We start from the raw sequence: 25,306 nt of genomic DNA, 5'->3' as shown, positions 1-25,306 counted from the left end.
CAATTCAGCGCTGACGACATCCCAGGGCGGTATAGTTGTGCATCGGAGTCTGATCATGGCGCCCCTGGCACGAGGAAATGATTTTACACTTCGGCGTAGCAATGCAGTCGAGTACCCGGTAACCGACATTCAACTGCACGATGAGCAGCCCCGTAGACTCTTCACGCAATTCTGTGTGGACCCTGCTCTTCGTTGCGCTCTGCGCGAGAGTCATTCTACAGCTTTGGCCGTTACTGAGGACTGTGCAGCATTCTCCCGAGGAAGACACGGCGACGGTTGCTAGAGCGAGGATTGAAGCGTCTCCGAAGCGAAGAGGCAATGATGCGGCCCTGCCGTATGATATGGATGAGTTTCCGGGGCGACAACAAGTGAAAACCATCTATGGCACGATTCAAGTCTTCGAATGGGGTCCCGAAGACGGCGAGAAGATACTTTTAGTGCATGGTCTGGGGACGCCTTGTATTGCAATGGGCGATATGGCTAGAGAATTTGTCAGTAAAGGATATAGGGTCATGATGTTTGGTATTCCTTTCCTCTCAAAAACAGGGACGATGCAGCGATTAACCGTTACCAACAGATCTATTTGGACGTGGATATTCTGATGCCCCAAACGACCTCAAGCACGACGCCCGTCTTTACACGACTCAAATACTCCTAGTACTAGCCTCCTCCCCATTACCATGGTCAGGCATCGCCGCTTTTCACCTCGTTGGCTTTTCTCTTGGCGGTTCTATCTCTGTCGCCTTCGCTGCCTACCACGCATCGATGCTACGATCTCTCACTTTGATCGCCCCGGGAGGTTTAATTCGCACATCGCACATCAGCACTCGGAGTCGATTCCTTTACTCTTCAGGGTTGATACCTGATGTACTCCGACTGCGATATATCCGTGAAAGTCTAGAGCCGCGCAATGGCGCCCCGTCCGCCGACGTTCCAGACCAAGACAGACACGCTGACGTGGAATTCGACAACGTCTCCATCGCTGCAACCAAGCCAAATGTGACCATTGGTGACGTAATACGCTGGCAGCTGGGTGCAAATCAAGGATTTGTGAACTCGTATCTGAGCACCATACGCAGCGCGCTAGTCTATCGACGTCACGATAGAATATGGAGACTTCTAGCTGCGGAGTTGAGGCAACGGAAAGCCGTCAATGCTCCGCCAGGATTGACCGGTGGCAGGATTTGTGTCATTCTACCCGACAGCGATGTCATCGTGGTGAAGGACGAGTTTATCGAAGATTCGCGGGAATTCTTTGGGGCCGCCGACGTTGAATTCCATACTATCAAGGGTGGGCACGAAGCTCCTGTCTCGAGAGCAAAAGAAGTTGCGGCGATTGCGATGAGCTGTTGGACGAGATAGTGTTAGGATCGAGTGTTGATTGAAGTTAGACCAGTTCACAGGGCTGTACTCAATACTCAATTGTCGATATGAGCCCGCATAGCGACAATTGAGTATCGACAACATTAAAATATCAAATATCGGCACGAGGATCGACAATCGACAACTTGTTTAGTTAGAAAAGTATACGACGCATCTGAAGGTATTTTTGACTGACCTTTGATCAATCAGAGGGCCCTGCCTCTGCTTAAACTCTCCCATCTAGAAGCCACGATCGCATGAGTCCCTTCAGGAACTCAGCTCTTTCAATTAATTGAGCGCTAAGACTTCCTCTATCCCACCTGCAAGTGCGTCTACCACCGCTAAAGCCTAAAGCACGCGCCCTGGCTCATCTGAGAGGCCTGGTATACCCAACACCTCAATAGCCATGAAAGAACAGCATGGCCATTCTTGACGTTGCTCAGGTCTCATCCATCATTGTAGAGCGGTACCTTCCATGTATTTTAGCGGAGCTTGTAAGATAAAGGCCTTTAACTCGTCCTCATTGATGGAGGTGACAGTTATCTTAGCAGCAGGAAGATCAAGAGGATCTAGCTCCTTTGCAGGTGCAGCTTGACTTTTTTGTTGCTGATAAGATGTCTCAATATCGCATAGTAACGACTCACGCATGGTCGAGTTCGAAGGAATTGTCTGCAGCCAGCGTTGACTCTTTCATATAGAAAAGGCCAGATGGTCGGGATCCCTGACCATGCTTATCGGAACGTCATGTCACCTGAGACGATGACGGTCTGAAATAGAGTGAAAACCCAGCTAGTGCCACCCAAGTACAAGCTGTGGATGCGCATCTTTTGGCTTAGGGTGCGGGGGCTGGTCCAACAGCTCTAATAAGGTTCATAATATTTTAGACCATCCTGTCCCTTGTTCTGTGGGTTGAATCTAGGAATTGACTTGTTGAAATTATGGTCGCCGAAGCTACCACCTAGATCTTGTTCTCTGCGAAGACCAATATTATCTGTGCGTCAGAGCTTAATCGTAGGACAGTGTATTAGCGGCTATCCATTTTGGTGGTCTGATCAAAGATCGCGTGAAACTATAGTTGTCATCATGTATCTTGAAAGTAACGATTCAGCAATCACAAACAGCAACAATCCGAAGACAATGGCCAAAGCAAGCATCGGTGTCAAGGATATGGACAAGTTACGGAGGCCATCTTCAGCTACTGGCAATGTTCCAGCTGGGGTTGCTCAGGCTAAAGCTGCGAAGCTTCTCCTGGAGAAGAAGGGTAAATATGTGATATGGCTAGGGCAAGTTGACACTCTGATCTTCTCATCATTCACTGACTCAAAGGTTAGCATTGCTTTGATAATGATTATGTAGTAAGTGGTAGCGATATCTGAGTTCTAGCTGGGCGCGAACTGATCATTGGCATAAGTGAACTTGACAACACGACTGTTTATGTGTACCAGAACTACGCACCTAGCGAGTTCAATGCATTATCACAAAAGGCCACTCTGAGTACAGCAGGGGTCATAGTTGCTGCTGTGGCGAAGCCTCCCGTAGCGAAGATATCAGATGTAATTGGTCGAGCGCAGACGTATTGTATCACCATCAGCTGCTACATCCTGGGCTACATCCTTTGTTCTGCATCTCGAAACTTTGGCACATATGCTGGAGGTAACCTCATCGTATTGTGTTTCGATATTCTTGTTCTGACATACTCGAAGGCATCATCTTCTACGCAATCGGCCAGACAGGCACCAACGTCCTCAATGACATCGTCCTCTCTGACCTTTCGAGCACGCGGTGGCGGTCTTTCGCCCTCTCCATCTCTTTCTTCCCCTTTCTTGTCATCCCTTTCGTCGCTGGCCTGATTTGCGACTCCGTCGTCCATGCTATCGGCTGGCGCTGGGGCATTGGCATGTACGGCTTCTTAATGCCTGCAGCAGCAAGTTTGCTGGTCATCAGTTTGTTCGTCTACCAGACACGGGCTCGCAAGTCTGAGGTCGTCTTGACACAGAAGATTGGATTCATGAAGTTCTTCAGCCTGATTGATGCAGGTGGTTTGCTGTTGCTTTGCGTCGGCTTTGCATTGCTCTTTCTGCCAATCTCTCTCACGAGCACGAGTCCGGATAATTGGGGCACGCCCTGGATCCCGGCGCTGATGGCTGTTGGGGCAATACTACTAGTCGGACTGATGCTGTATGAGCATTACGTCGCCACGCATCCCGTCTTGCCGCCGAGGTATCTCAGAAACGCAACCATCGTAATCGCGGCAGCGACCATATTCCTGGACACGCTAGCATTTCAGTGTACTCATGTTTATCTATACTCCTGGGCGACCATATCACGAGGTTACAAAATCACCACTTCGACGTACTTCCTCTACTTGGTAAGTTTGCTTCCACAGGAGACGTAGACCACCAACAAGCTTACGCTCACAGAACGGCACGGTCCAGGTGTTCATCGCCCTTATCGCCGGCCTCGTCATTGCACGTACAAGGCGGTTCAAATGGCTGTTGTTTTCCTCCACTGTAATTCGTCTAATCGGTTCGTGTGCCTCTGAACTCGCCCACTGCCTTTACTCAGCCTACGACTAATCAGTCCCTCCAGGATACGGCCTCATGGTACGCCTCCGGGGATCCAGCAACTCCGATGCAGAAGTGTGGCTTGTGCAGTGCGTGCAAGGTATCGGCAGTGGTGTGATTCAGATCGTGTGCATCACTGCGGCGCAAATCATGGTCCCGCATGCCGAGCTGGCACAAATCACAGCCGTCATTCTCCTCTGTTCGTTCCTAGGCGGGGGTGTCGGGAGTGCGATTGCGGGCGGCATATATACGAGTACCTTTGAAAGTAGGTTGAGGACGCATCTGGGCACGGGGGCGAGTGAGGAGACAGTGAGGGCGGTCTTTGAGAGTATCACAACTGCATTGTTGCCGGCATGGGGGACCGTGGAGAGAGCGGCAGTGAATGCTGCGGTGAGTCAAAGAAAGACCTGATAGGAGGGGATGATGGACTGATGAGAATAGTATTCTGATGTGATACGGAGTATAACGCTGGCGGCGCTGGGGTGCTCAGCGCCGACTGTGCTTTTGACGTTGCTGATGAAGGATCACAAGTTAAAGTAGGTTTCGCTGGCAATTCGCTCTGCTCAAATTGACAGGACTATAGGGACGAACAAACACTGGCTCCTGATGAAGTTGCTGCCAAGACGCCTGAATCAAAGCCGGATGAAGAACGCAATGATGTGTAGAGAGAGATATGAGCGCATTAGCATAGCATAAAAATAGCATAGCCTCCCAAATGATGATCACTATAAACACTACTCAAAACGTCAACTCAGTGCTGTCATACGCTTCCAGACCATCCAGCGCAAGAAAAAAAATATTCAAGCATCATGGATCCAGCCGTAAACCCAAGACCCCACTTACCAAACACACTCGGCCGCACATAATTAGCACCGCGCCAACAGCAGCACAAGTCCAACAAAAGCTGTCCACCGCTCATCCACCAACTATCTGCACCGTACATCTGCTCGCCCGTCTGCAACAGACCGACTATTAGCACACACGATCGTCGGATCTGATAAACCCGAATGTTATGATTGGCTCGCCAGACGCACGTCCAATGCGCCGCCGCCGGTCTGCATAATCACCCCGTGCGGGTGGCTGGCTGGCAATGCGATGTCACCCCCCGGAAGCGGGAGCGGAAAGGCCCCCCTCCAAACCATGCCAGCGGTCCATCCGTAAGATAAAAAGCCAGGATGCGCCAGGTATCTTCATGTCGGCAGCTGGGCAAGCTTCCATCGTCCAGGTTCATCCATCTGCAGCTGCACTCAGTGCAGTGCAGGATCGTCAACTCACCTTTGGGGATTCTGTTTTGATTGTGCCGCAAGTATTGTCAGATTCTAGCCACTATCTACACGTTCTGTTTTTGGCCGTGATTTGCATAGCCTGCGCTGCGCTCTTTGCTTGCAGTCGGGGGAGGGGTTTTGCTGGTTCATTGTTACTCGCTCGTTGTTCACGTTGCTTCGCTGGGATTTGAGCCTGATTTTAATACCGAAAGAGAGTGGGACCTTCGGAGCTATTAGGGACGGCGCGATACCCGTCGCGTGGAAATTTGCAGGATTGGGGATCTCATCCAATATGCAGTGGAGCAGTGACAGTAAGGTTGGGCTCGCTGGGCTTGATAATGGGAAAGAATATATCACGCCAGATGCGCTGCTGGCGAAGAAGCAACGGAAGCCGTCTAGCACGATTTATCTGATGCTTGGTTTTGTGTTTCTGCTCTTTGGGTGGCATTTCTGGGATGGGAGGAGGGTTTTGGGTGTAAGTGTGGGGGGAGACGCCGCTGTGGAGGAAGCAGAGAAAGCGGAGGAAGCAGCTGTCAGATGGAGTGGTGTATGTGGAATCGTCCTCGACTTTCTGTTATTTCAGGTGTCTTTGGGGCTGCGCTGATATGGTTTACAGATAACACCTAGTACTCATCTAGAATATCACGATTGCTATAACAGCACATATCAATGTGCTCGTTTAGAGGTCCCCATGGACTGGAATTGCACAGATGGCAAAGGCAGCAAGATGCAGATTGCTGTCATTCGTCTGCCTGCTCCCGTTCCCGTCACAGATGCTCGGTATGGCGGTCCTGTGTTTGTCAATCCCGGGGGCCCTGGTGGCTCAGGAGTAGGCATGGTGCTTGCCGCGGGCAGTGGACTCCAGACTATCGTGAATCCAGAGGGGGATCTAGGTGGACCTAGTGATGATCCAAATCTAAAGATTGGCAAGTACTTTGACATCATTAGCTTTGATCCACGGGGCATTGGATTGACCACGCCATCAATATCGTGCTTTCCAGACGCCAATTCACGAATGAATTGGCAACTTGGAAAGGATGCCATTGGGCTTCTCGGGAGCTCAGAGACGGCCTTGACTAAGCACTGGTATCGGTCGAAGGCTAGGGGCGAGGGATGCTCTGTGGCAATGATTCCAGTTGAAGAGGGAGCTAACTATGTTGGCGAGCACGTGAACACAACCCCCGTCATCAGAGACATGCTAGAAATTGCTGAAAAGCACCAAGATTGGGTTCACAAGCAGCTCAAAGAACCACACGAGCCGAAAGAACTACAGCGAAGACAAGAACCCGTAAAGCTTCAATATTGGGGTTTCTCATACGGCACCATTATTGGTCAGACCTTTGCAGCGATGTATCCAGATCGCGTTGCACGCATCGCTGTGGATGGTGTTGTTGATCCAAATGTAAGTTCTGGCTGCTAGCATGTACGACTTGACTGACCAATGATGATAGGACTATCATCATGGCCCTTGGTTCACAAACCTCCCGGACACCGACAAGATCTTATGGAAGCTCTTCGAGCATTGTGCTGAGGCCGGTCCTGAGGATTGTCCAATGTACGTCGAAGGAGGCTCCGACGCGATCATGGCATCATACGACAGACTGCTACGTGACATCTGGTTTGATCCGCTACCTGTGCCTGCGTCCTTGACTCGCGGCCCCGATGTCATTACTTGGAGCGACATGATATCCTTCATGCGAATGGCCATATATCAGCCCTTGGCTGAATCCAAATTTGTAGCGGATGTCTTTGGAGCTCTAGCTAAGGGTAATGGGTCAGCTTTCGCAGACTGGAAGCAATCCGAAACAGCCCAGTCATGCCCGACAAAAGAATGCAAGCTCGCAGGTCCTTACTCACCTCCCTGCAATCGGCAGAATGGTGGCGATGCTAGTTCTGCGATTATGTGTACCGATAGTCCGGGGTTAGGACAGCTGGACATCAGCGCCTTCTCCGAGTACATGGAAGCACTAGCAAACCAGAGCTCTGTGCTGGGGTACTGGTGGAGCCATGAGCGATTGGGCTGTGTCGGATGGAAGGCAAAGGCAAAGTGGAGGTTTGATGGACCTTTTACTGGTAACACTGCGCATCCCTTGCTCTTCATTGGAAATACCCTCGACCCGGTGACACCACTTGCAAACGCGGCACGCATGTCAAAGCAATATAAGGACGCTGTCCTGCTCCAGCAGGACTGTGAAGGTCACACGACGATTGCTTCACCATCGATCTGCACAGCAAAAGCCGTGCGAAACTACTTCCAGACCGGAGCTACTCCTAAGACAGGTACGATTTGCCCGCCTATAGAAAGACCTTTTGTTGGGAGGATTGAGAAAGAAGAGAAGCGTAATAGCGAAGACCAGAGGATTTTAGATGCTATAGAGAGCATTCGGCTTTCATTGCGCCTATCAAGAGAAGGTTGGTAGACGATCAATTCCAAAAACGATGTTGAAAGTTAGCCATATATTTAGCCACATAGCATGATACCAGGGATTGTTTGCTATTGTTCATACAGAAGTCATTAAGTTCCTATGAGGAATGTAGAAATGCACAAATATACACATATATTAAGATCTGCAACTCTGTAGATAATGGTTATAAGATGACCCCAGGCCGTTGTAGAATCAAAGATGGGACGAATCAGTAAATATAGTTAAAACTTCTCATGGCAAACCTACGACAATCGAACATGATGAAGCTGCGCGGAGAATCTTCGGTGGGACACAACTTCAAAATAAGAGCTTCAAGCACAACTTGGAGTCAAAAACTATACGAGTCTTAAAGATAGTTCTGATTCTCTTAAGACCTGCTCTCAATCTCTCTTCCTCCATTCTGACCTACTGTTATGTTGTCGACTCGCTAAGTGCCTCTGGCAAATCACGACCTAAAACCTACGCCCGCTTCCCAGCTCCTCTAAGCCATCTATCACACCAGCCCCGCCGGATATATATCTGCGGCAATGTCTCAATCGCAACAATTACCCCAGCTACCTCCAAAAGAATCGTCACTGTTCCGACAGGTTGTCAAGAACTATGAGGCCAAACAGTACAAAAAAGGTTATATACACTCCAGAATAAAGCAGCAGTTCTAACAGTCCTCACAGGCATCAAAGCCGCAGATCAGATTCTGCGCAAAGTCCCTGATCATGCGGATACCCTCGCGATGAAATCTCTCATAATCAACTCCCAAGGAAAGCCAGATGAAGCATTCGCGCTCGCTAAAAAAGCTTTGGCTTCAAAGCTCGATCCAAAGTCGGAAATAAGAGGAATGAAGTCCCATATATGTTGGCATGTGTACGGATTGCTACATAAACACTCAAAGAACTATGAGGAGGCTCTGAAGGCCTTCAAGTTTGCACACAGTCTGGATCCGGGAAACCCCAACATCATGCGCGATATGAGCCAATTGCAGGTTCAGATCAGAGACTACCAAGGGTATATCCAGAGCAGAACCGAGATGCTCAAGCAGAGGGCTTCAATCAGGCAGAATTGGACCGCATTGGCGCTTGCGCATCATTTGAAAGGAGACTTAGCAGAAGCCGAGAAAGTCCTGACTATGTATGAAGACACCCTGAAAAGCCCACCTACAAAGACCGATATCGAGCACTCCGAGGCTGTACTGTACAAGAACTCAATCATTGCCGAAGCTGGCGATGTCGAGCGAGCTTTGGAGCATTTGGACACGATTCGAAAAGACAATCTGGACCGCACGTCAGTTATGGAGCTTCGTGCACAGTATCTACTACAACTAGGGCGCAAGGAAGAAGCACAGATAGCGTACCGGGCTCTGATCAAACGTAATAATGAATACAGAAATTATTATGAGGGTCTTGAAAAGTCATTAGATCTGGATCGCAGCAATGCTGAACATAAGAAACAACTGAAGGCACTGTACGAGTCATTCGCACAAGAAAGTGAGAGGTTAGATGCGGCTAGACGAATACCATTGGACTTTCTACAAGGTTTGGAATTTCCACTTCGAGTGTGTTTAATATAGCTGACCGCACCTTCATAGGAGAGGATTTCGAAGCTGCCGTTGATGCCTACTTGCGCCGCATGCTTGAGAAAGGGGTGCCTTCAACGTTCACGAATGTGAAGGCACTCTATGCTGATCCTGCGAAGCAGGCTACCATCCAACAACTCATAACAAAATACGCTGCTGAAAAGGAGACGAACGGATCAGGAGATGCAGAGACCAACGGCGAATCCGCCTCAGGATTCCAAAAAGCGGTCCTGTACTTTCTTGCACAGCACTACGACTATCATCTCAGCCGTGATTTGAATAAGGCGACGGAGTACATAGAGAAAGCCTTGACGCTTACACCTACATCTGTGGACCTGAATCGGACGAAGGCTAGAATTATAAAGCACACTGGAGATACGGAAGCTGCTTCACGACAAATGAACCATGCTCGAGAGCAGGACCTCAGAGATCGATATATCAACACGAAGTGTGCGAAATATCAATTGCGCAATAATGAGAATGACAGCGCTATAGAAACCATGAGCAAATTTACTAGGAACGAGACTGCAGGAGGGCCCCTTGGAGATTTGCACGACATGCAATGTATGTGGTTCCTCACGGAAGACGCAGAATCCTTCCAAAGACGAGGCATTCTCAATCTTGCCTTGAAGAGATACAAGTCTTTGTACGACATCTTTGACGTCTGGTCCGACGACCAATATGACTTCCATACTTTCTCGTTACGAAAAGGACAAATACGTGCCTATGTCGATATGATAAGATGGGAAGACAATCTTCGAAGTCACCCTATGTTCACCCGCATGGCTCTGTCTGCTGTCAAGATCTACCTCAACCTTGCTGACAACCCCAAGTTGTCATCCGGACAAGTCAATGGAGAGGATACCGCTGTTGAAAAGAAGGCGAACAGAAAGGCCAAGAAAGAGAAAGAAGCTCGCGAGAAAGCCGAGGCTGAAAAGAAGGAGGCCGAGAGGAAGAGTGGTAAGAAGTCGACTGGTGCAGATGGCGAGTCGAAGAAGGAAGACCCCGATCCAGAGGGTAAAGTACTGCTCGCAACGAAAACTCCTCTCGAGGATGCCATGAAATTCTTGGCCCCCGTACTCGAGTTCAGTCCGAAAAGTGTTGAGGGCCAGAACTTAGGTTTTGAGGTCTTCATCCGAAGGAGTAAGTAGCAAGGCTCAATAGATGTGGGACGCGACTGATTACCGCAGGAAAATACCTCCTTGCTCTCAAATGCCTTCTGGCTGCTGCTGCACTAGACCCAGAGAGCCCAGTGGTCCATGAGCAAGCTATCCGACTTCGATACACTCGTAAGTACTACATGTAATTTCCAATATTTTGCTGACACTCTTCACAGTGGACGCTCTGTCCGAACCTCTAGCCATACCAGTCGCCGAGGTCATCAAGTCAAGTTTTACGCTCGTTCCTGCACAGGCATCGCTAGCTGCTCACAACGACTCGTACCTTAACGAAAACAAACAGAGCGTCTCTCACATACGACACGGCCTCAAAACCCGCCAATTTCTAGATTTAAAAACCTTACCTCAGAACGAAAAGGACCTTATGGAATCAATTAAGCTACCATCAGCCACAGTAGACGACGTTGTAAAGGGAATTTCCGTTTTGAAAGAATGGAATAGTGAACAAGCAGTCAGGAAGAGCTTCGTTGACGTAGCGCGCGAAAAATGGCCGAATGTCACGGCGTTCAAAAGTGCTTAAGTCGATCAGGAGTAACATCATCTGGCTCAGGGCGATCATCCGGAGGCGGTTTGCTCATGTCCAGCACCATGTATGATCTGGTAGCATGTAGCGCACATGAACCTAGATGTAGTTATAGAAGTAAACAGTAATGACGGTCGTGAACCCATTATCTGCGAATTACTGACGAATATATGCGAACCCAGGGGCGTTGGGTCGACATACTCGTCTTACTTATCGGCGCTGCATACTCATGAATGACTCAGAATGAGCAACCTGCCGTGATTACTGGAAATGGTCGCTCCACAGGCACGGAGAGATCGGCATGTGTATCAATGCGCTGACCATTCGCAGATACCAAAGTCTTGTGAGTTCCTCTGCCGAGTTTGAGTTCTCCCTGTCAAGCTGTAAGACGTTTAATTATAACGTAATAAGTATTATAACGGCCATGATCTTAACTACAAAATCATCTCCCTTCACACGACCAGTAGGCATAGCCGCAGCTCCTGTCGAGCTCCTAGTATACAACGGACAAGTGAAGCACCGAGTCTCCGTATAGCTTATCCCGGGCGGCAAAGTGCTCGTCACCACCTCACCACCCGGCATCGTAGTCCGCGTCCATACCTGCGTCGCACCGTGCCAGCACTGCGGCGTCGTCATGCTCCCACCATACTCCTCCGCATACGCAAACACCCCCGGCCCAGAACAACACAGATCGCGCAATATATTCCCCGGACAGCCCGAGTAGTACGGGTTCAGTGTCACGCATGGCTCGAGCGGGAGGGAGTAGATCAGGGTGCCGTTGGGACAGGTGCATTCACCGTTGGCGCACGCGATGCCGTTGCTGCAGCAGTAGCCTTCTTGGGTTGCGTATGTGGCTTTGTTGCATGGAAGAGGGGGTGTGGATGTGTCGTCGTCGCCGGAGAGGGTGTAGGTGGGTATGTAGACGCTGGATGGCGCGGTTGTGCAGTAGGATGGGAGGGAGGTTGGGGTTTGGGGGTTTGTGGTGACGGCGATGGCGATGGAATCGTCTGGTGCGGCGGATGTGGTGAAAGCTTGGAAGAGAAAGATTGGGAGAACGGAAAAGATTGTGGGCATCTTCTTATTAGGCACCGAGTGCAGTCCCCTTCTATTCTTCATAGTATTACATGTTGCAAGACGTTGTAGTCAGAAGCAATTGACGATCGCTAGAATCATTCCCCGGATCATGGTGCCAAGAGGCCTGACGTTAGACCTCCACTTATCTGCATGGATGCTTCCCTGGTTCGAGCATGTGAAAGGATCGGACCTTCGTGAGCTTACATGTCCGTCTTCCTATGAGATACTTCGCAAATCGTCTTAGCGTCGCCATCCCGCATCAGATCGATTTGCGACTGGACCTGAAAACAATACTAGAACGCATGGATAATTATCGAGACGTTGAAGGGTCCGTCCCATCATGTCTTCATCACGAGTCCTCGGCTCTCCAAGCTCGGTATTTGGATTCTGCTGGGACATAGTATCCTTCTGGTTCTATGTATGTGCTACCGTACTCCTCATTTGCTCAACATATCTCTCGCATATCTCCCTCTAGCCCACATATGCTCATGCTAACCTTATGTCCTTTGTTGCACAGCGTATCTGGGCTTGGTGGACACGGAAGTCGGCTTGGGATACCCTTCTCGAAACCATAGCCGATGCTCGCATTTTCGAAGAATGGGAAGCTGCTGCATTCCAACTGGACGAAGAAAAAGGCTATGATCTTTGGTAAGTACCTGCGTCTTTGGAACTGTCCAATAGTCTTGACCTTGAGCAGGCGTCAGAATCCAACGAGCAAGTTCTACGATTATCGCTTGATATACGAACGACTCCAAGCTATAATCGAATCAAGAGAAGATGAAGACATCCTTGGCCTCGTAAATCTACTTCGTTCTGGGCTTGTCCGCAATCTCGGGAACATCACCACACCACGACTTTTCAATCGTGCTTATGCTGGGACAAAGCTGTTGATCGAAGACTACATAACACAAGTTGCTCTTGCGGTGGAATATGTCACAGCGTATCCAACCTCTATGAGCAATGACACGGGCTTGACAAATCAAGCGAAACTTGATGTACTACACGACACAAGGCAAGCTTTTGGTCGGTCATGTCTTGTCTTGCAAGGCGGCGCTATTTTTGGTCTGTGCCATTTAGGGGTTGTTAAGGCGTTGCATTTACGTGGTCTCCTGCCTAGGATCATTGCTGGAACTGCTACAGGCGCTTTGATAGCTGCGCTTGTTGGAGTACATACAGAGGATGAACTACTTGGATTTCTTTCTGAAGATGGGATAGACCTCACCGCTTTTACAAGCCGGTTTGAGAAGGAGTGCGATGATAGCAGTGTTGGACTGTTACAAACATTGACGAGGAGACTAAAAAGATTCCTCAGGGAAGGCTACCTCCTTGATGTTGGCGTACTGGAGCAATGTGTTCGAGACAACGTCGGAGACCTCACGTTTGAGGAGGCGTACGCAAAGACGAAGAAGGTGCTCAACATTACCGTCTCGACTACTGAGGGCGGCGTTCCGAATCTGCTGAACTATCTCACTGCGCCTAATGTGGTAAGTATCGTCAGTCGCATATCTGATAGCTTTCCTGACATATTCAGCTCATCTGGTCCGCTGCGCTCGCATCAAACGCGTCCGCCTCGGCGCTCTTCTCTCCGGTCACTCTCATGTGCAAAGACGAAAGTGGGTCTATAGTCCCCTGGGTGTCCGCACAAGAAGCGACTTTCCGTCCATGGACGCATGCAAGCTACTCAGAGAAGGAGTCTCCATTGGGACGTATTGCTGAGCTGTTCAACGTGAACCATTTCATTGTCTCGCAAGCCCGGCCGTACCTTGCGCCGTTCTTACGATCCGAGCTCCATCATCCAAACCCTCGCATCGATGGACGCTGGCGACTCACTATGCCAATACTTAGACTCGTGGTAATGGAAGTACAGCACCGCTTACACCAGCTCGATTCGCTCGGCTGGTTGCCGCTTGGAATAAGGCGTTTCCTGTTGGACGAGAGCGTTCCTGGTCAAAGCCTGACACTCGTCCCGGATTTGACAACGGGCGATTTCTTCCGGCTATTGGAGAATCCCAGTCGTGAAAGTATCGAATACTGGATTCTTAGAGGGGAAAGAAGTGTGTGGCCTGCTGTTGGCGCTTTGAAGGTCCGATGTGCGGTAGAAGTCGAGCTGGATAGAGGCTATCAATTGGTGAGGCGAAGAAAGCCATTCGATCCAGATAACGAGAAAGTGAAACGAAAGAAGGCGAATGGGACAAGGAAACGGGCACGCGCTTCAAGTGTTGGGAACAATGGATAGTCGTTCTTGGTTTCTGCCATCGACTACAATAGTTGGGTATGCGTCGGTCCATAGCACTAAGTGATAATGGCGAGAAACTGAACGAAAACCGTCTTCGAGGCAAAGGCATTGCAATAATTAGATGCATGACTCTAATGCATACAGCACGCGAAACCTCTCATTAGCTCCATGTATACTCCACGAGTCGGGACAGAACCTTTGAGGCTCAGACCTGCATCCATCCGTTACTTGCCTAGATTCTAACCCAACAGTCTTCGGGAGAAGATCACATATATTTATGGGAAAATCTTAGCACTCCAATTTATCTGGATAGAGCCTTCCTTGAAACTTAAAAAAGAGTATTTTGAAGATATAATTTATAAGACAAGGCATATACATACTGATTCTCTGATCAAAAGCTAAATTAAGTTAGACTCCTTAAAAGTTATGAGCACCTCAGTCTATGAGCCTATCTACATATGTTTTAATATATACTCTTCTACTATAGAGGTAGAGGGACTTAAGCATACGAGTGCCAAGAGCGTTAGGCTCTAGGACAGCTAAGGTAAAATCTGGATGGCGGGTCGCGTACTAAGTAATTAAGGTACGTAGCTCCAGACTCAGGGTTTGTGCTCGTCTCCAACGTCACTATCACCATCACTACTCAGAATTCAGGCTTCACCAGTACCTCGACGCTCATACTTGGCAGCACGCAACAGAACTAACGACCAACGAAGGCAACGTCAGGACCTTGAACTCCAATTGGGTATCGTGACGAGTGCTCTTAGCTTGCCCATGTGCATCCAGACAACCTTACCCACACACCAGAATGGTGCTCGATGAAGTAGCCTCGTCGCCCGAAGGTGATTTTCCCAGCGACGATGACCTCCAAAGCTCCGACTCCACCAAGCCCTTCGCCTACAAATACAAATATGACATAAATGAGCATAGGAGATTTAGCGGCATCATACGCACCCTATACGACGGAAACGATGCATTACTCGCCCATATGTCTGCCCAAGTTAAGCGGCGACTTACCGATGAAGAAGTGAACGAACTCGTGAGAATTTCAACGGAGTCTGAAGAGTATAGGAAGCTTGGTAGACGGGGTGGTAATATCATGGGCATTGTCCGCTTTTATCAGTTGCGTGGGGCTTGCACTATGCCAGGGATCGATCTTAGGAAGAAAGGATTCACCCTGGATAAATTCTTCTCTCTTAGGGGTGCCCAGGCAGGAATAGCGTGGCAACTCTTACGCTTCCCTAGTTACTTTTTGGTCTATTCGACAATAGGTGCTGTTATCGGAGACGCACTCCGCAATGGACACACTCTTTCACACTTTGGGGCCAGTCCTATTCTGAAAAGACTTATAGAAGAAATCAGACAAGGTGCCCAAAAGAATTCGCGAACGGAGCACACGGGTACAAGAAGGCCGATCACCTCGACCGATCATACAATCAGAGAGAACACCAATCAGCAGTATGGCCGTGAAGACGAGAGTCTTAACACGGGTGTCGTCACAGACCCTCAGCGACACCAATACGAGCGCCGACTAAATGAGAGATTCGGTAACTCTCAGTCTGACAAATCCTCAACCTGGTCTCGGTCAGGGCAGCGAGAGCGACCACAGCATCAATCACACGATGATGCGTCACCAACCGGTGGGCTGGGTACTTTTGATTTTGACAGTGAAGCAGAGAAATCGTCCAGCAACTCTGCGTGGGAACGTGTCAGAAGAGGATCCTCATCTCATACATCGGAGCCTACGGTCGGGAAGTCTGGCAGAGGCCAGGGGAAAGAGTCAAGGGGGGATGGAGGTACATTCACGGATGCGACGTCCGGAAAGTCTCAAGCTCAATTAGACTTCGATGCGCAGCTAGAACGGGAAAGGAAGGGTGCTGGTGCTGATGCAGAAAACAGACGTTGGAGTTGATAAGCTACATGATTTTGGGGACAAATTCTTCCTATACAATGGCAAAACCTTTACTCACAACAGCGCTCGGTATCCTATTCGAAGCGAGGGGTAGTATGCCACCATGTTGGGAACGTGTATTGCAACATGTGGAGGCGTTTCTCGCTCATGATCTGCCAAAAATAATCTCCGTCAAGGACGTCCACAGGTGTTAACAGATACGATTTAATAGCAGTCAGTATACTGTCATGTGCTCCCACCACAGAATCAACATCATTACATATTTCGGACTTAATCGAAGGGAGAGGTTCTTTTCTATGAGAGGGACATGCTTGATCACATTATCTCCATACAAATTTTGATTTATACATCACTAGATGTGTATAGTGATACAGAGGGGTGTTGTATTTTGCAGGTGTTTGTGGGTCCACTTCTCAAGGCGCGTTAGAACTGCGTGATGTGACGTCGCGCGTAGGTCCAAGCGCGGACTTCCTTAGACTTCTTGCACTACGCAGTTCTTAACCTCCGATTCTAGGCTCCCAATGTTTGGTCTGAGACAACAACACCTAGACAATCCATGTTGAGTCACTATGGGGCGGTGTATGCTGCTACATCTCATTGACTTGAGAAGCTATCGCCTTTTCAGTTGAATCCGGCATACTAATGCGCCATGGCGAGCTCTCACTCAGATGAGCCCGCGGGCTCAGTAGCTCGACAAACGAACAGATATCTTCGCGAAGTCCTCCACGCACCTATTGCGCCTCCTTCAATCAACGTTCGCTACTTCTATACATCTCCTCTCGCTATTGACGACCCGCTATCTCCGTTGCCTCCACTGACCTCGACGTCATCTTCCACATACAACCAGCCACCACGTCCATTCTCCATCTACGATAATAAAGCCTTAGAGAAAACATGGCTCGACCTGCGGACGAAATTGTTAAAACACAACGAAGAGCTGAGGGACGAGAAGAAAAAGAATCCGGAATCGAGACGTGAGTCTCCCGGTGTAAATCTGGCCGCCCTATCACTGCAAAAATGTGGTAATAGGAGTAGAGGAACATCTCTCACAGAGGAGAGGGGCCGACCTGTGATTGGGTCTCTCCGTGCTACGAACACTTTCGCAGAGGGTACACAAGGTGGTAGTCAAGGATCACCAAGCTCCTTTGGTGCCCGATTTGCAAAGCTTGAGGAGAGGATCGAACCTACCCGTGGCAATGCTGGTTCGGCAGTTGGGCCGATTCGAGTTGGCCCTGCTGATGGTCATATGGAGACCGATACACCAGCAATCACTGGCAATCCCTTCATTCGAGCACCGTCCAGGTCGAAGGTGCATACGCTAAGGGAGGAGAGTTCAAAACGGAGACCCAGTCCTCAACAAGCGGATAGCTACAACTGGGATGAGAATCCTGGAGAGTCTCATGGACAAACAAAACCCAATGTATTAAGTACCAGTGATAATAGCCCCGAATCCGTTGGGCCTTCAGCCAAGGTGCCTGTAGGCGTGAGCCGTCTGCACAACGTAGTCATGGACAAGAACCCAATTCGTATGGAGCCAATCTACTGGAAGCCGGTCAGTGACGTTGCTGTTGTGACTCGAGGTACTTGGTTCTACAAAAACACCATGCTACCAGTAGAGACAGATGTCGCCAATATGTTAGAGATAGGCTATGTGGAACTTAAACCGTGGACAGAGACCTGGGCGGACGAGTTGAATAGTGCCGTGGAAGTTGGTGCCATAGGAGAGATGAAGATACTACATCGCTTATGGCCCGAAAATCCTCCACCAAAGCCAGTCGATAGTCGCCCTTCGACTGCAAGAGGCGGCGGAATGTTGGGCGTTCAGAAGTGAGTTTTTATCTTTATACTGAAGCAAGGAGACCTAGCGTCTAACGTAGCGCCAGTCTGCTTGAGCCTGAAGAGACGACTCCTGAGAAAGAGAGACAAGAAACTGTCGCCCACGCCTGTGATCTAATAGATATCTCTACAGGGCCTGAAGGGCCTGACAACAAAGCCAGTGGCTCAGCACCATATGGGCGTGATGGGCGTATTCGACAATATTTGACAGCTGGGGTCATATACGCTAATCAGACCGACGCGTACCTCTTGCGACCAAATTTGCAACCTTCACATTACTACGGCCGAAGACCTCTGGCGAACTATATCCGCAAGAACCATGCTATAGGTGTTCGTGTTTGTAGGGGCTTCAACGAAGTAGCGTGGAACAGAATGCATCCTCCCAAAAACGATCTAATGACCACCAAAGCTGCTGAGGGAGTGTCCACATCACTTGGCGGCGCTCCACCGGAGACACGTCAACATGAAGATTCAGCGATTGCACAATCTCTGCGGCCAAGGGTCACCGATCTAGTACTTGTCATACATGGCATTGGTCAAAAGCTTTCGGAGCGAATGGAAAGCTTCCATTTCACTCATGCGATTAACGCATTCCGGCGAGAGGTGAACGTGGAGATGGGTACAGGCAGTGTGAAGGCTCATCTACGGCAAGATATGGGTGGTGTCATGGTACTACCCGTAAGTAAAAAAGTGTCCCGCAAGAAACCGCCAATAACGTGGTCTAGGTCAACTGGAGAGTCGATCTCTCATTTGAAGATGGTGGTTATCGCAGTGACCATGACGATCCAGCATTCAATCAGTATACCTTGAAGGACATCACGCCAGAGACCCTGCCGTCCGTGCGAAATGTTATCAGCGACGTCATGCTCGATATTCCATATTATTTATCTCGAGAACATAACCCGAAAGTCCTCGCAGCATGTATTGGCGAAGCCAACCGCGTGTACCGTCTCTGGTGTGCTAACAATCCTGGCTTCTCCGAGTGGGGACGAGTTCATATTATCGGACACTCGCTAGGTAGTGTGATGGCCGTTGACGTACTCAGCAAGCAACCCTCTCGCATCTCCCCTCATTACGGCAATCCTTCAACTCCTGAATCGGAACTCCCGACGTCTCACTTCGCGTTCGACACAAAGTCTCTGTTTCTATGTGGAAGCCCTGCAGGTTTCTTCCTACTACTTAAGAATGCCGCCCTCCTACCTCGGCACGATCGAGACAAGCCTGGGGATGATGGTAGCACTCTGCCTGGAGTTGCTGGAGAGTACGGCGACTATGGATGCCTGGCTGTCGATAATATTTATAACATCGTTAATCCCTATGATCCAGTTGCGTATCGCGTAAATGCCGCAGTTGACGCAATATACGCATCTTCACTGAAGCAAGCCTTCATACCTTCAGCAAGCTCAGGCTGGCTTGTGTTCCGCAACCCTTTCAGATCAACGCCTTCCACAAATGAGTTCACGACTCCCACCCGGCCTGTACATCCGCATCTCCCCTCGAATGTCGAACTTGAGACGCACAATTTTTCGCGAGAAGAGATTGCTGAGAAGCGTGCTTATGCATTGAATGATAATGGCCAAATCGATTACTTCATGCGCTATGGAGGCGGTGCGTTGGAGATTCAATATTTGACTATGCTGGGTGCACACAGCAGTTACTGGCTATCGAGAGACTTCGTAAGGATGATAGTGATCGAAGTTGGGCGCAAATTTGGTAAAGATGGCACAGTCCCTGCAATGAGAGCCCAGAAAAAGAAGAACTTTTCCGTGTGATACGGGCGTAATCATTTGCTCTCGGCTCAGATCTCGCTTTTGACTTGGTTACGAAAGAGACAGCTCTTACCTTTGGTGTGTATCAATTCAAGTCGTTTCTATCTCCGGACATATACCGCGCACAATTCGTCAAAGCTACTAGAATCTATATACCTCAAGGGCGTAGCTCTATACGGGTAGCTATGTTGGGAATATTACTGTTAGACCGCATGCCCAGATTGGTATTGACTTAGAGAAGGTCCACTCGCACGATTTAAATATGCGACTGTTTTCTCAGGAGTAAAGAAATATCTATGCACTAATAGGTCGACATGTCTGCAACGGATATGTTATTGTCCACTCCCTAATACATATATCCACATAAGGCCATGTCATGAAATTCCCTCATCATGATTCTTATGCTCGTAGCACTAGTTGGTTCATCACGATAATAAGTGTTTTCGATCTCTCCAACACGACCGTTCCAGACATTATTCGTTATCTCGTCTTGGTCCTGTATACTCCTTGCTCCAAATCTCATCAACGACCTCAACAGTATGCCGTGCAGCATCCGCAGCTTCTTGTGGACCTTCGCAGCTGGTACATGCCAAAGGTCCCGAGCGCTGTTGGTCCTGTATCAAGTTGTCAGTCCGTCCATTAAGTGCCCATCTTGGAGCGCCTTGTCAAATTCTAATATATGCTCTGGAAGTACGGGTACTTGCGTAATTTCGTAAGACAGATCCCGGGACTGCGTCGACATCATTTCGAGATGAATGGACGCTGATTCTCCGGGTCCTGCTTCTCTTCCAGGAGCATTTCTCGACTGACCGATTGCGGTGTTGCAAGTAGAAATAGGTTTTGAGGCTTTCGAACGTCGAAAATGGTTGCCACAATTCTACGATGACGTTCTTGTAGCTGATCATCCCTCTCAGATGGGGCTAGAACCTAACCTGCCCTCCATTACTTGATTGTTCAAGCCGCTCTCACGCGTGGTGCACACCCCCTGTAGCCGAGGTGTTGGCCGACATATAGGCAGGAGCAGGGCGTGTCAACCCTTCAATCTTCTCGCTAGCCACACAAACCTCGGTCGTGACGATAATTAGTGAGTTTTCATTCCGGGTTCCAGACAGCGATGAGCCATGCCGAACCATTCGCGCTGGACTGATATCATCATTGGAATTCCTTCTGCTGCAAGGCTTGCTGTTGTGTAATGTTGCACTGGCACTCTCTTCGTCCATCTCATCCATTTCTTCCATCTCGATTGTATTGAGTATCTCCATCCCTCTAGAGGCTCGTCTTGATCTGTTTGACCAGACGGTGGCTAATCCTCCTATTTTTGGTGTACCCTTGTTTCGAGAGTTTTGGTAGCCATTGTATCCATTGGGCGTCGGACCAGTACTCCTGAGCCTGCTTCTAAAGCCTAGCGAAAAAGAGACCCATCGAAATATTGGCTGTGTAGCGGGCAGACATGCGATCCAGAGCGCGGTGTGGCCCTCCAGATCGGTCCATACGGAAGCGTAAGAGACGTTCATGGTGGTGTTGTGTGCCATGTCAATGTTGACGATTTGGGACAGCCGGACGATTCCCGTGATGGCACTGAAAAGGCCTAGGGAGAACAGGAGTGACAGCCTGACCATTCTCATACTACAGTGTGATCAGTTCAGTGGGTATGAGAGGTTGTCAAGCTTGCTCACCTCTTGAATACTGATCCTGAGAGTATGTATATTGGTGTCAGGAACAGGATGAAGTCGAATAGGATTCCTAATGACGCATGCGCATACATGAGAGTGGCTTCTTCTGACTTGGGCACGCAAACTGCGCCAGGTAGGCTTTGGTTCCATAGGGCTCTGCTGTCTGTTAGATGCCTTATTTCTTGATACTTGATGACATCACTCACCGTACAGGCACGCATTCGAAAAGCAAGATACAGACAGAGATTATGGTTACCACCGCGATCGAGGCTATTAGGGCGTAGAAGCTCTTCATATAATTAGCTGTTCCAAAAGATTATAGTCAGCGGAGATGATAAGGATGTAGGTAATCGGAGTCTTTTCTTACTTTGACGACCCAGACGTAGAATGAATAATGCTATTGATATTCTAACAAGCCCTGTAGACGAAAGATATAATAGTTGCATGGTGGGCAGTGTCTGAGCTCGATATGTTAGTCTTGATACCCAGACTATTCCGTTATCAACTCACCCCGAAGAATACGGCCAAGTGCTCTGGTGGCACTTCAGTTTGGTTCGTGCCGATTCCATAGTATGTTACTATCATGTGTCAGTGTGTATGTCTGAGAAGCCGTCTGAAGGCGTACACTTGATTTCCAAAGCTGACAGACTAACTAAAGTACCCTACTGGTATGTTAGTAATGCTACAGCCTCATTGTGGGGATCTACTCACAAATGCAAGAACAGCAAATACGTCATCTAACCCAGGTTTTCTGACTATGAAGAGTCTTGCATAGCCCCTCATGAACATTGCTATCGTTGAAACGACGACCAACGCAACATTGAGATATCGTACCAGTGTTGCTCGTTGCTGCATGATCTCAGACTTCGATATGCAGGGCTAGGTATGGGGTACCCTGTTCGTGATTTTCTTCTCGGTATGCAATGAATGCAAATAGCAAAATACCCTGCCGTGAGTGAAGCAGATGCTGAGAACAGCCTTGTATGTGAGTCTGATATAGACGATCCAAAGGACCAGGTTTCAACATCGGCGGCTCACACCGGTTCCATGCTCTGCAAAGTGTGGTTGAATATGCTAGAATTCCTGTGCCGTTGCCGCGTTGGACAACCCTCCTTACTTGAGTAGAATGTAGAAATAGATAAGTAATGACTCTTTGCGTATGCGAGGACACAGTGCCTATATGACAATGGGATATTTTCCTGGTAGGCAAGTCTTTGTCTAAGCTCTGAAATCAAGAAGTCATGCCTGCGACTGTGGATGAAAAATCTATGAGCTTACATTAAAATCGGATCGATGCCCACCGAGCATATCCGGCAGATACTGCCTAACAACCCGGGAGGCCAGATAATTATCATTGTATCTTCGAAGTTCGCTTTCTATCCTGTGCCACATAGTTCCTAGCCTTTACAAAGAGGATGTTGGGCTCTGCAGGATTCCGATACGGTGACCCCGCTCTATGATATGTGGAGAGAAAGACTGTTGTGAGGTTTTCAGGTGCGATCCTATCTACTATGCCTCATACCGTAACACAGTACCGAGCTCTTGTCAAAACCTTAAAGTTTACCATTAGTAACCTCTCTCCAGCATCGACCGTTTATTGTATGGTTGATGCATGTAAAGCCATGATTTTTTGACGCCCTGGTGCTACATATGAACGCGCTGAACAGGTGAAACGATCACAAAATGTGATGTGCTGACTTAAACTTTCGCTAACTTATACAAAGATCCACTTGATCTCGGTCAGTCTCGAGTCAAACCAGTCTTCTATTGAGCTGTCAAATGTTTCCGCTTAGTTATAGTCGGGACATCAGATCGTGTATCTTCTTGTCTCATGTGTCAAGCGAATTTTTAACGTACTTCGTATGTTTTTTCGCCCTCGCATACAACCAGACCTTGAGACGAAGCAGATTAAATGTTGCTCGTCTCTATTTATCGGAACTCTGTCCGATGGTCCATGGACTCCCTACGACTAAGAGTGATTAGTAAGATTTGGCCTGGTAGGCACGGAGATGTACGGGATTCGGGGAGCCCCAGTACAGAGACCAGGATGCTTGTTTCAGAATACCATTACTCTGGGCCCATATAGGATCCAGTCTATATTAAATCTAAATTATGGACTCGCTGAGGTGCGCTCTAGGCTAGGATCTAGGTGCCTAATAGATATCAGTCGCTAGCTATATAGCCTTAGTGTCAGTTTCACCCTCTATACGTATACGACATATGAATAATGATCGGTCAAGAAATGGGTCGTTCGTGAATCATGACAATAGCCTCCATATAAACCAGGCGTTTCCCTCTTCTAGTAACCCCGGTGAAGTGCTAGCCATCTTTTGCCTTTAATGTCACTCAAGGGCTTATGACACGGACTATGCTTATAGTGCTTCCAGTTTTACGGCTCGGATATCCCTGTGAACGTATACGGTAGTTGCATATTTGCGAGGTAAATACCTTAAAAAAGGTCATAGATGGCCTGTTCTTATCGCTTAAGTCGCAGAGTCAAACGACACGTCAAGCGCCTGTACGCTGATGGAGATGCTATGAGTCCAGGCGTTATCGAAATCTTGAGATACTATGGAGTCAGTGTCCATGGGATAATACACATACCCATAAGTGCTGGCGTAGCTCAGCGTCTTGTCCTGCGTCACTTTCCCTCCCCTCAGTACATGTTAGTCCTTTCTCGCGCGCTTTTTCGGTCGAAACTTCGCCCAACATGATATTTTCAATCACGGTTTTGCTTGCGGCGATCACATGCCTATCTACTACAGTTGCTTTGCCTCAGAAGCAACACACTCCTGAAGGAGCATCGTGTTCGAAGCCATTGGTGCGCAGGGAATGGTAAGCCTTACCGTTCAGAAGCATTTCTGACTGATTATCACTTACGTCAAACAGGCGCCAATTGAGCGACGACCAGAAGGATAATTATATCAACGCAGTACAGTGCTTGAGAGAGAAGCCACCTCAGTCCGCAAGCTACTTCAAGGGTGTCAAGAACCGCTACGACGATTTTGTAGCAGGCCACATAAATGAAACAGACTTCATACACTTCGTTGGCTTCTTCCAGGTGTGGCATCGTGTGTTCGTGCACGAATACGAAACTGCCCTCGGAGAATGTGGCTACAAAGGAGGGCAACCTTACTGGGACTGGACTCTGGATGCCACGATCGAAGGCTTTCCCAAGTCTCCCATTTTTGACGCTGAGCACGGCTTTGGTGGCAATGGTCCATTTGTCGATACCATTCGAGATCCAAGTGTTCGATTGCACATACCCGGGAAGACTGGAGGGGGCTGTGTGACCACTGGGCCCTTCGCCAACATCTCTGATTTTGTCCACATGGGTCCGTTGAACTCGACGGCATACAATCCTCGCTGCCTGAGACGTGACTTCTCCCCCTGGCTCGCCTCCAAGAAGCTCAGGAAGTCTGTTGTAGACCTTACTTTGTCGAAGTCCCACTTTGCCACCTTCGATATCGCAGTCCAAGGCATGATTGATGTTCCCGGCCTGACCTACCATGGTGGAGGCCACCTCAGTGTCGGCGGTGATATTGGAATGATGGGTGACGTTTACAACAGCCCCAGCGACCCCATTTTCTTCCTCCACCATGCCAACCTTGATCGGCTTTGGGCATTGTGGCAAGCGAAGGACGCCGGAAAACGCACATACGATATCGCTGGCCCGATCCAACCGTTCGCACCTCCGTTCGACTTCCATGGTCCAGTTACGTCCGAGAAAGTGACACTGGATTACAATATGTGGATGGGCCATTTCGTAAAGGCAGCGCCTGGTGGTGCGTATCAGAGAATACGAGACGTAATGAAGATTAACACGCCGAGATTATGCTACACATATGCTTAGTATACAATTAGCAGGGATACGAACCACCCTGTCATTACCACAGCATATCTAGCTCTGGCAGGTGT

The 25,306-nt window shown here is 48.9% G+C and overlaps 11 protein-coding genes across 11 annotated transcripts; 9 read left to right on the top strand and 2 right to left on the bottom strand.

Moving 5' to 3' along the window:
* Window positions 1-140: 140 nt before the first annotated feature.
* Window positions 141-1,362, top strand: EJ05DRAFT_482666 (putative alpha/beta fold family hydrolase; the record flags this gene model as incomplete). Its single annotated transcript, XM_033745188.1, has 2 exons — window positions 141-522; window positions 578-1,362. The coding sequence occupies 2 exons, from the start codon at window positions 141-143 to the stop codon at window positions 1,360-1,362; spliced, it is 1,167 nt and encodes a 388-aa protein (XP_033604291.1).
* An 821-nt stretch (window positions 1,363-2,183) lies between these two features.
* EJ05DRAFT_472797 (siderochrome-iron transporter) lies at window positions 2,184-4,594 on the top strand (the record flags this gene model as incomplete). The annotated part of the gene is made up of 8 exons (XM_033743256.1): window positions 2,184-2,645; window positions 2,694-2,717; window positions 2,774-3,015; window positions 3,066-3,730; window positions 3,783-3,888; window positions 3,952-4,316; window positions 4,368-4,462; window positions 4,510-4,594. Exons 1-8 carry the CDS (start codon window positions 2,446-2,448, stop codon window positions 4,589-4,591), a joined length of 1,779 nt encoding a protein of 592 aa, XP_033604290.1. The 5' UTR covers window positions 2,184-2,445.
* Window positions 4,595-4,835: 241 nt separating this feature from the next.
* Window positions 4,836-5,428, top strand: EJ05DRAFT_186351 (uncharacterized protein). Its single transcript, XM_033739646.1, has one exon. It carries the CDS (start codon window positions 5,017-5,019, stop codon window positions 5,380-5,382), a length of 366 nt encoding a protein of 121 aa, XP_033604289.1. The 5' UTR covers window positions 4,836-5,016; the 3' UTR covers window positions 5,383-5,428.
* EJ05DRAFT_186338 (proteinase) lies at window positions 5,286-7,659 on the top strand. Its single transcript, XM_033739645.1, has 3 exons — window positions 5,286-5,738; window positions 5,808-6,593; window positions 6,643-7,659. Exons 1-3 carry the CDS (start codon window positions 5,484-5,486, stop codon window positions 7,609-7,611), a joined length of 2,010 nt encoding a protein of 669 aa, XP_033604288.1. The 5' UTR covers window positions 5,286-5,483; the 3' UTR covers window positions 7,612-7,659.
* Window positions 7,660-7,872: 213 nt separating this feature from the next.
* On the top strand, window positions 7,873-11,294 carry EJ05DRAFT_507458 (N-alpha-acetyltransferas-like protein 15). Its single transcript, XM_033747921.1, has 5 exons — window positions 7,873-8,241; window positions 8,289-9,146; window positions 9,200-10,330; window positions 10,378-10,476; window positions 10,524-11,294. Exons 1-5 carry the CDS (start codon window positions 8,145-8,147, stop codon window positions 10,883-10,885), a joined length of 2,547 nt encoding a protein of 848 aa, XP_033604287.1. The 5' UTR covers window positions 7,873-8,144; the 3' UTR covers window positions 10,886-11,294.
* EJ05DRAFT_472792 (uncharacterized protein) lies at window positions 11,246-12,025 on the bottom strand. The gene has a single exon (XM_033743255.1). The coding sequence runs from the start codon at window positions 11,960-11,962 to the stop codon at window positions 11,285-11,287; it is 678 nt and encodes a 225-aa protein (XP_033604286.1). The 5' UTR covers window positions 11,963-12,025; the 3' UTR covers window positions 11,246-11,284.
* Window positions 12,026-12,461: 436 nt separating this feature from the next.
* Window positions 12,462-14,198, top strand: EJ05DRAFT_434269 (patatin-like serine hydrolase; the record flags this gene model as incomplete). Its single annotated transcript, XM_033741645.1, has 3 exons — window positions 12,462-12,610; window positions 12,660-13,446; window positions 13,494-14,198. The coding sequence occupies 3 exons, from the start codon at window positions 12,462-12,464 to the stop codon at window positions 14,196-14,198; spliced, it is 1,641 nt and encodes a 546-aa protein (XP_033604285.1).
* Window positions 14,199-14,784: 586 nt separating this feature from the next.
* EJ05DRAFT_472791 (uncharacterized protein) lies at window positions 14,785-16,431 on the top strand. The gene has a single exon (XM_033743254.1). It carries the CDS (start codon window positions 15,007-15,009, stop codon window positions 16,108-16,110), a length of 1,104 nt encoding a protein of 367 aa, XP_033604284.1. The 5' UTR covers window positions 14,785-15,006; the 3' UTR covers window positions 16,111-16,431.
* A 328-nt stretch (window positions 16,432-16,759) lies between these two features.
* On the top strand, window positions 16,760-19,718 carry EJ05DRAFT_482659 (uncharacterized protein; the record flags this gene model as incomplete). The annotated part of the gene is made up of 3 exons (XM_033745187.1): window positions 16,760-17,937; window positions 17,994-18,624; window positions 18,672-19,718. The coding sequence occupies 3 exons, from the start codon at window positions 16,760-16,762 to the stop codon at window positions 19,716-19,718; spliced, it is 2,856 nt and encodes a 951-aa protein (XP_033604283.1).
* An 801-nt stretch (window positions 19,719-20,519) lies between these two features.
* On the bottom strand, window positions 20,520-22,332 carry EJ05DRAFT_186235 (uncharacterized protein). The gene is made up of 7 exons (XM_033739644.1): window positions 22,100-22,332; window positions 22,014-22,050; window positions 21,899-21,966; window positions 21,756-21,846; window positions 21,595-21,691; window positions 21,392-21,544; window positions 20,520-21,341 (listed from the first exon to the last, which is right to left on the bottom strand). The coding sequence occupies exons 1-7, from the start codon at window positions 22,241-22,243 to the stop codon at window positions 20,681-20,683; spliced, it is 1,251 nt and encodes a 416-aa protein (XP_033604282.1). The 5' UTR covers window positions 22,244-22,332; the 3' UTR covers window positions 20,520-20,680.
* A 1,625-nt stretch (window positions 22,333-23,957) lies between these two features.
* On the top strand, window positions 23,958-25,252 carry EJ05DRAFT_535163 (Di-copper centre-containing protein; the record flags this gene model as incomplete). The annotated part of the gene is made up of 3 exons (XM_033749231.1): window positions 23,958-24,223; window positions 24,278-25,173; window positions 25,242-25,252. Exons 1-3 carry the CDS (start codon window positions 24,099-24,101, stop codon window positions 25,250-25,252), a joined length of 1,032 nt encoding a protein of 343 aa, XP_033604281.1. The 5' UTR covers window positions 23,958-24,098.
* Between the last annotated feature and the right edge of the window lie 54 nt (window positions 25,253-25,306).

The sequence above is a fragment of the Pseudovirgaria hyperparasitica genome (assembly GCF_010093815.1).
Source record: "Pseudovirgaria hyperparasitica strain CBS 121739 unplaced genomic scaffold EJ05scaffold_2, whole genome shotgun sequence".
Lineage (NCBI taxonomy): Eukaryota > Fungi > Ascomycota > Dothideomycetes > Acrospermales > Acrospermaceae > Pseudovirgaria > Pseudovirgaria hyperparasitica.
This window is presented reverse-complemented; position numbering and strand designations above follow the sequence as displayed.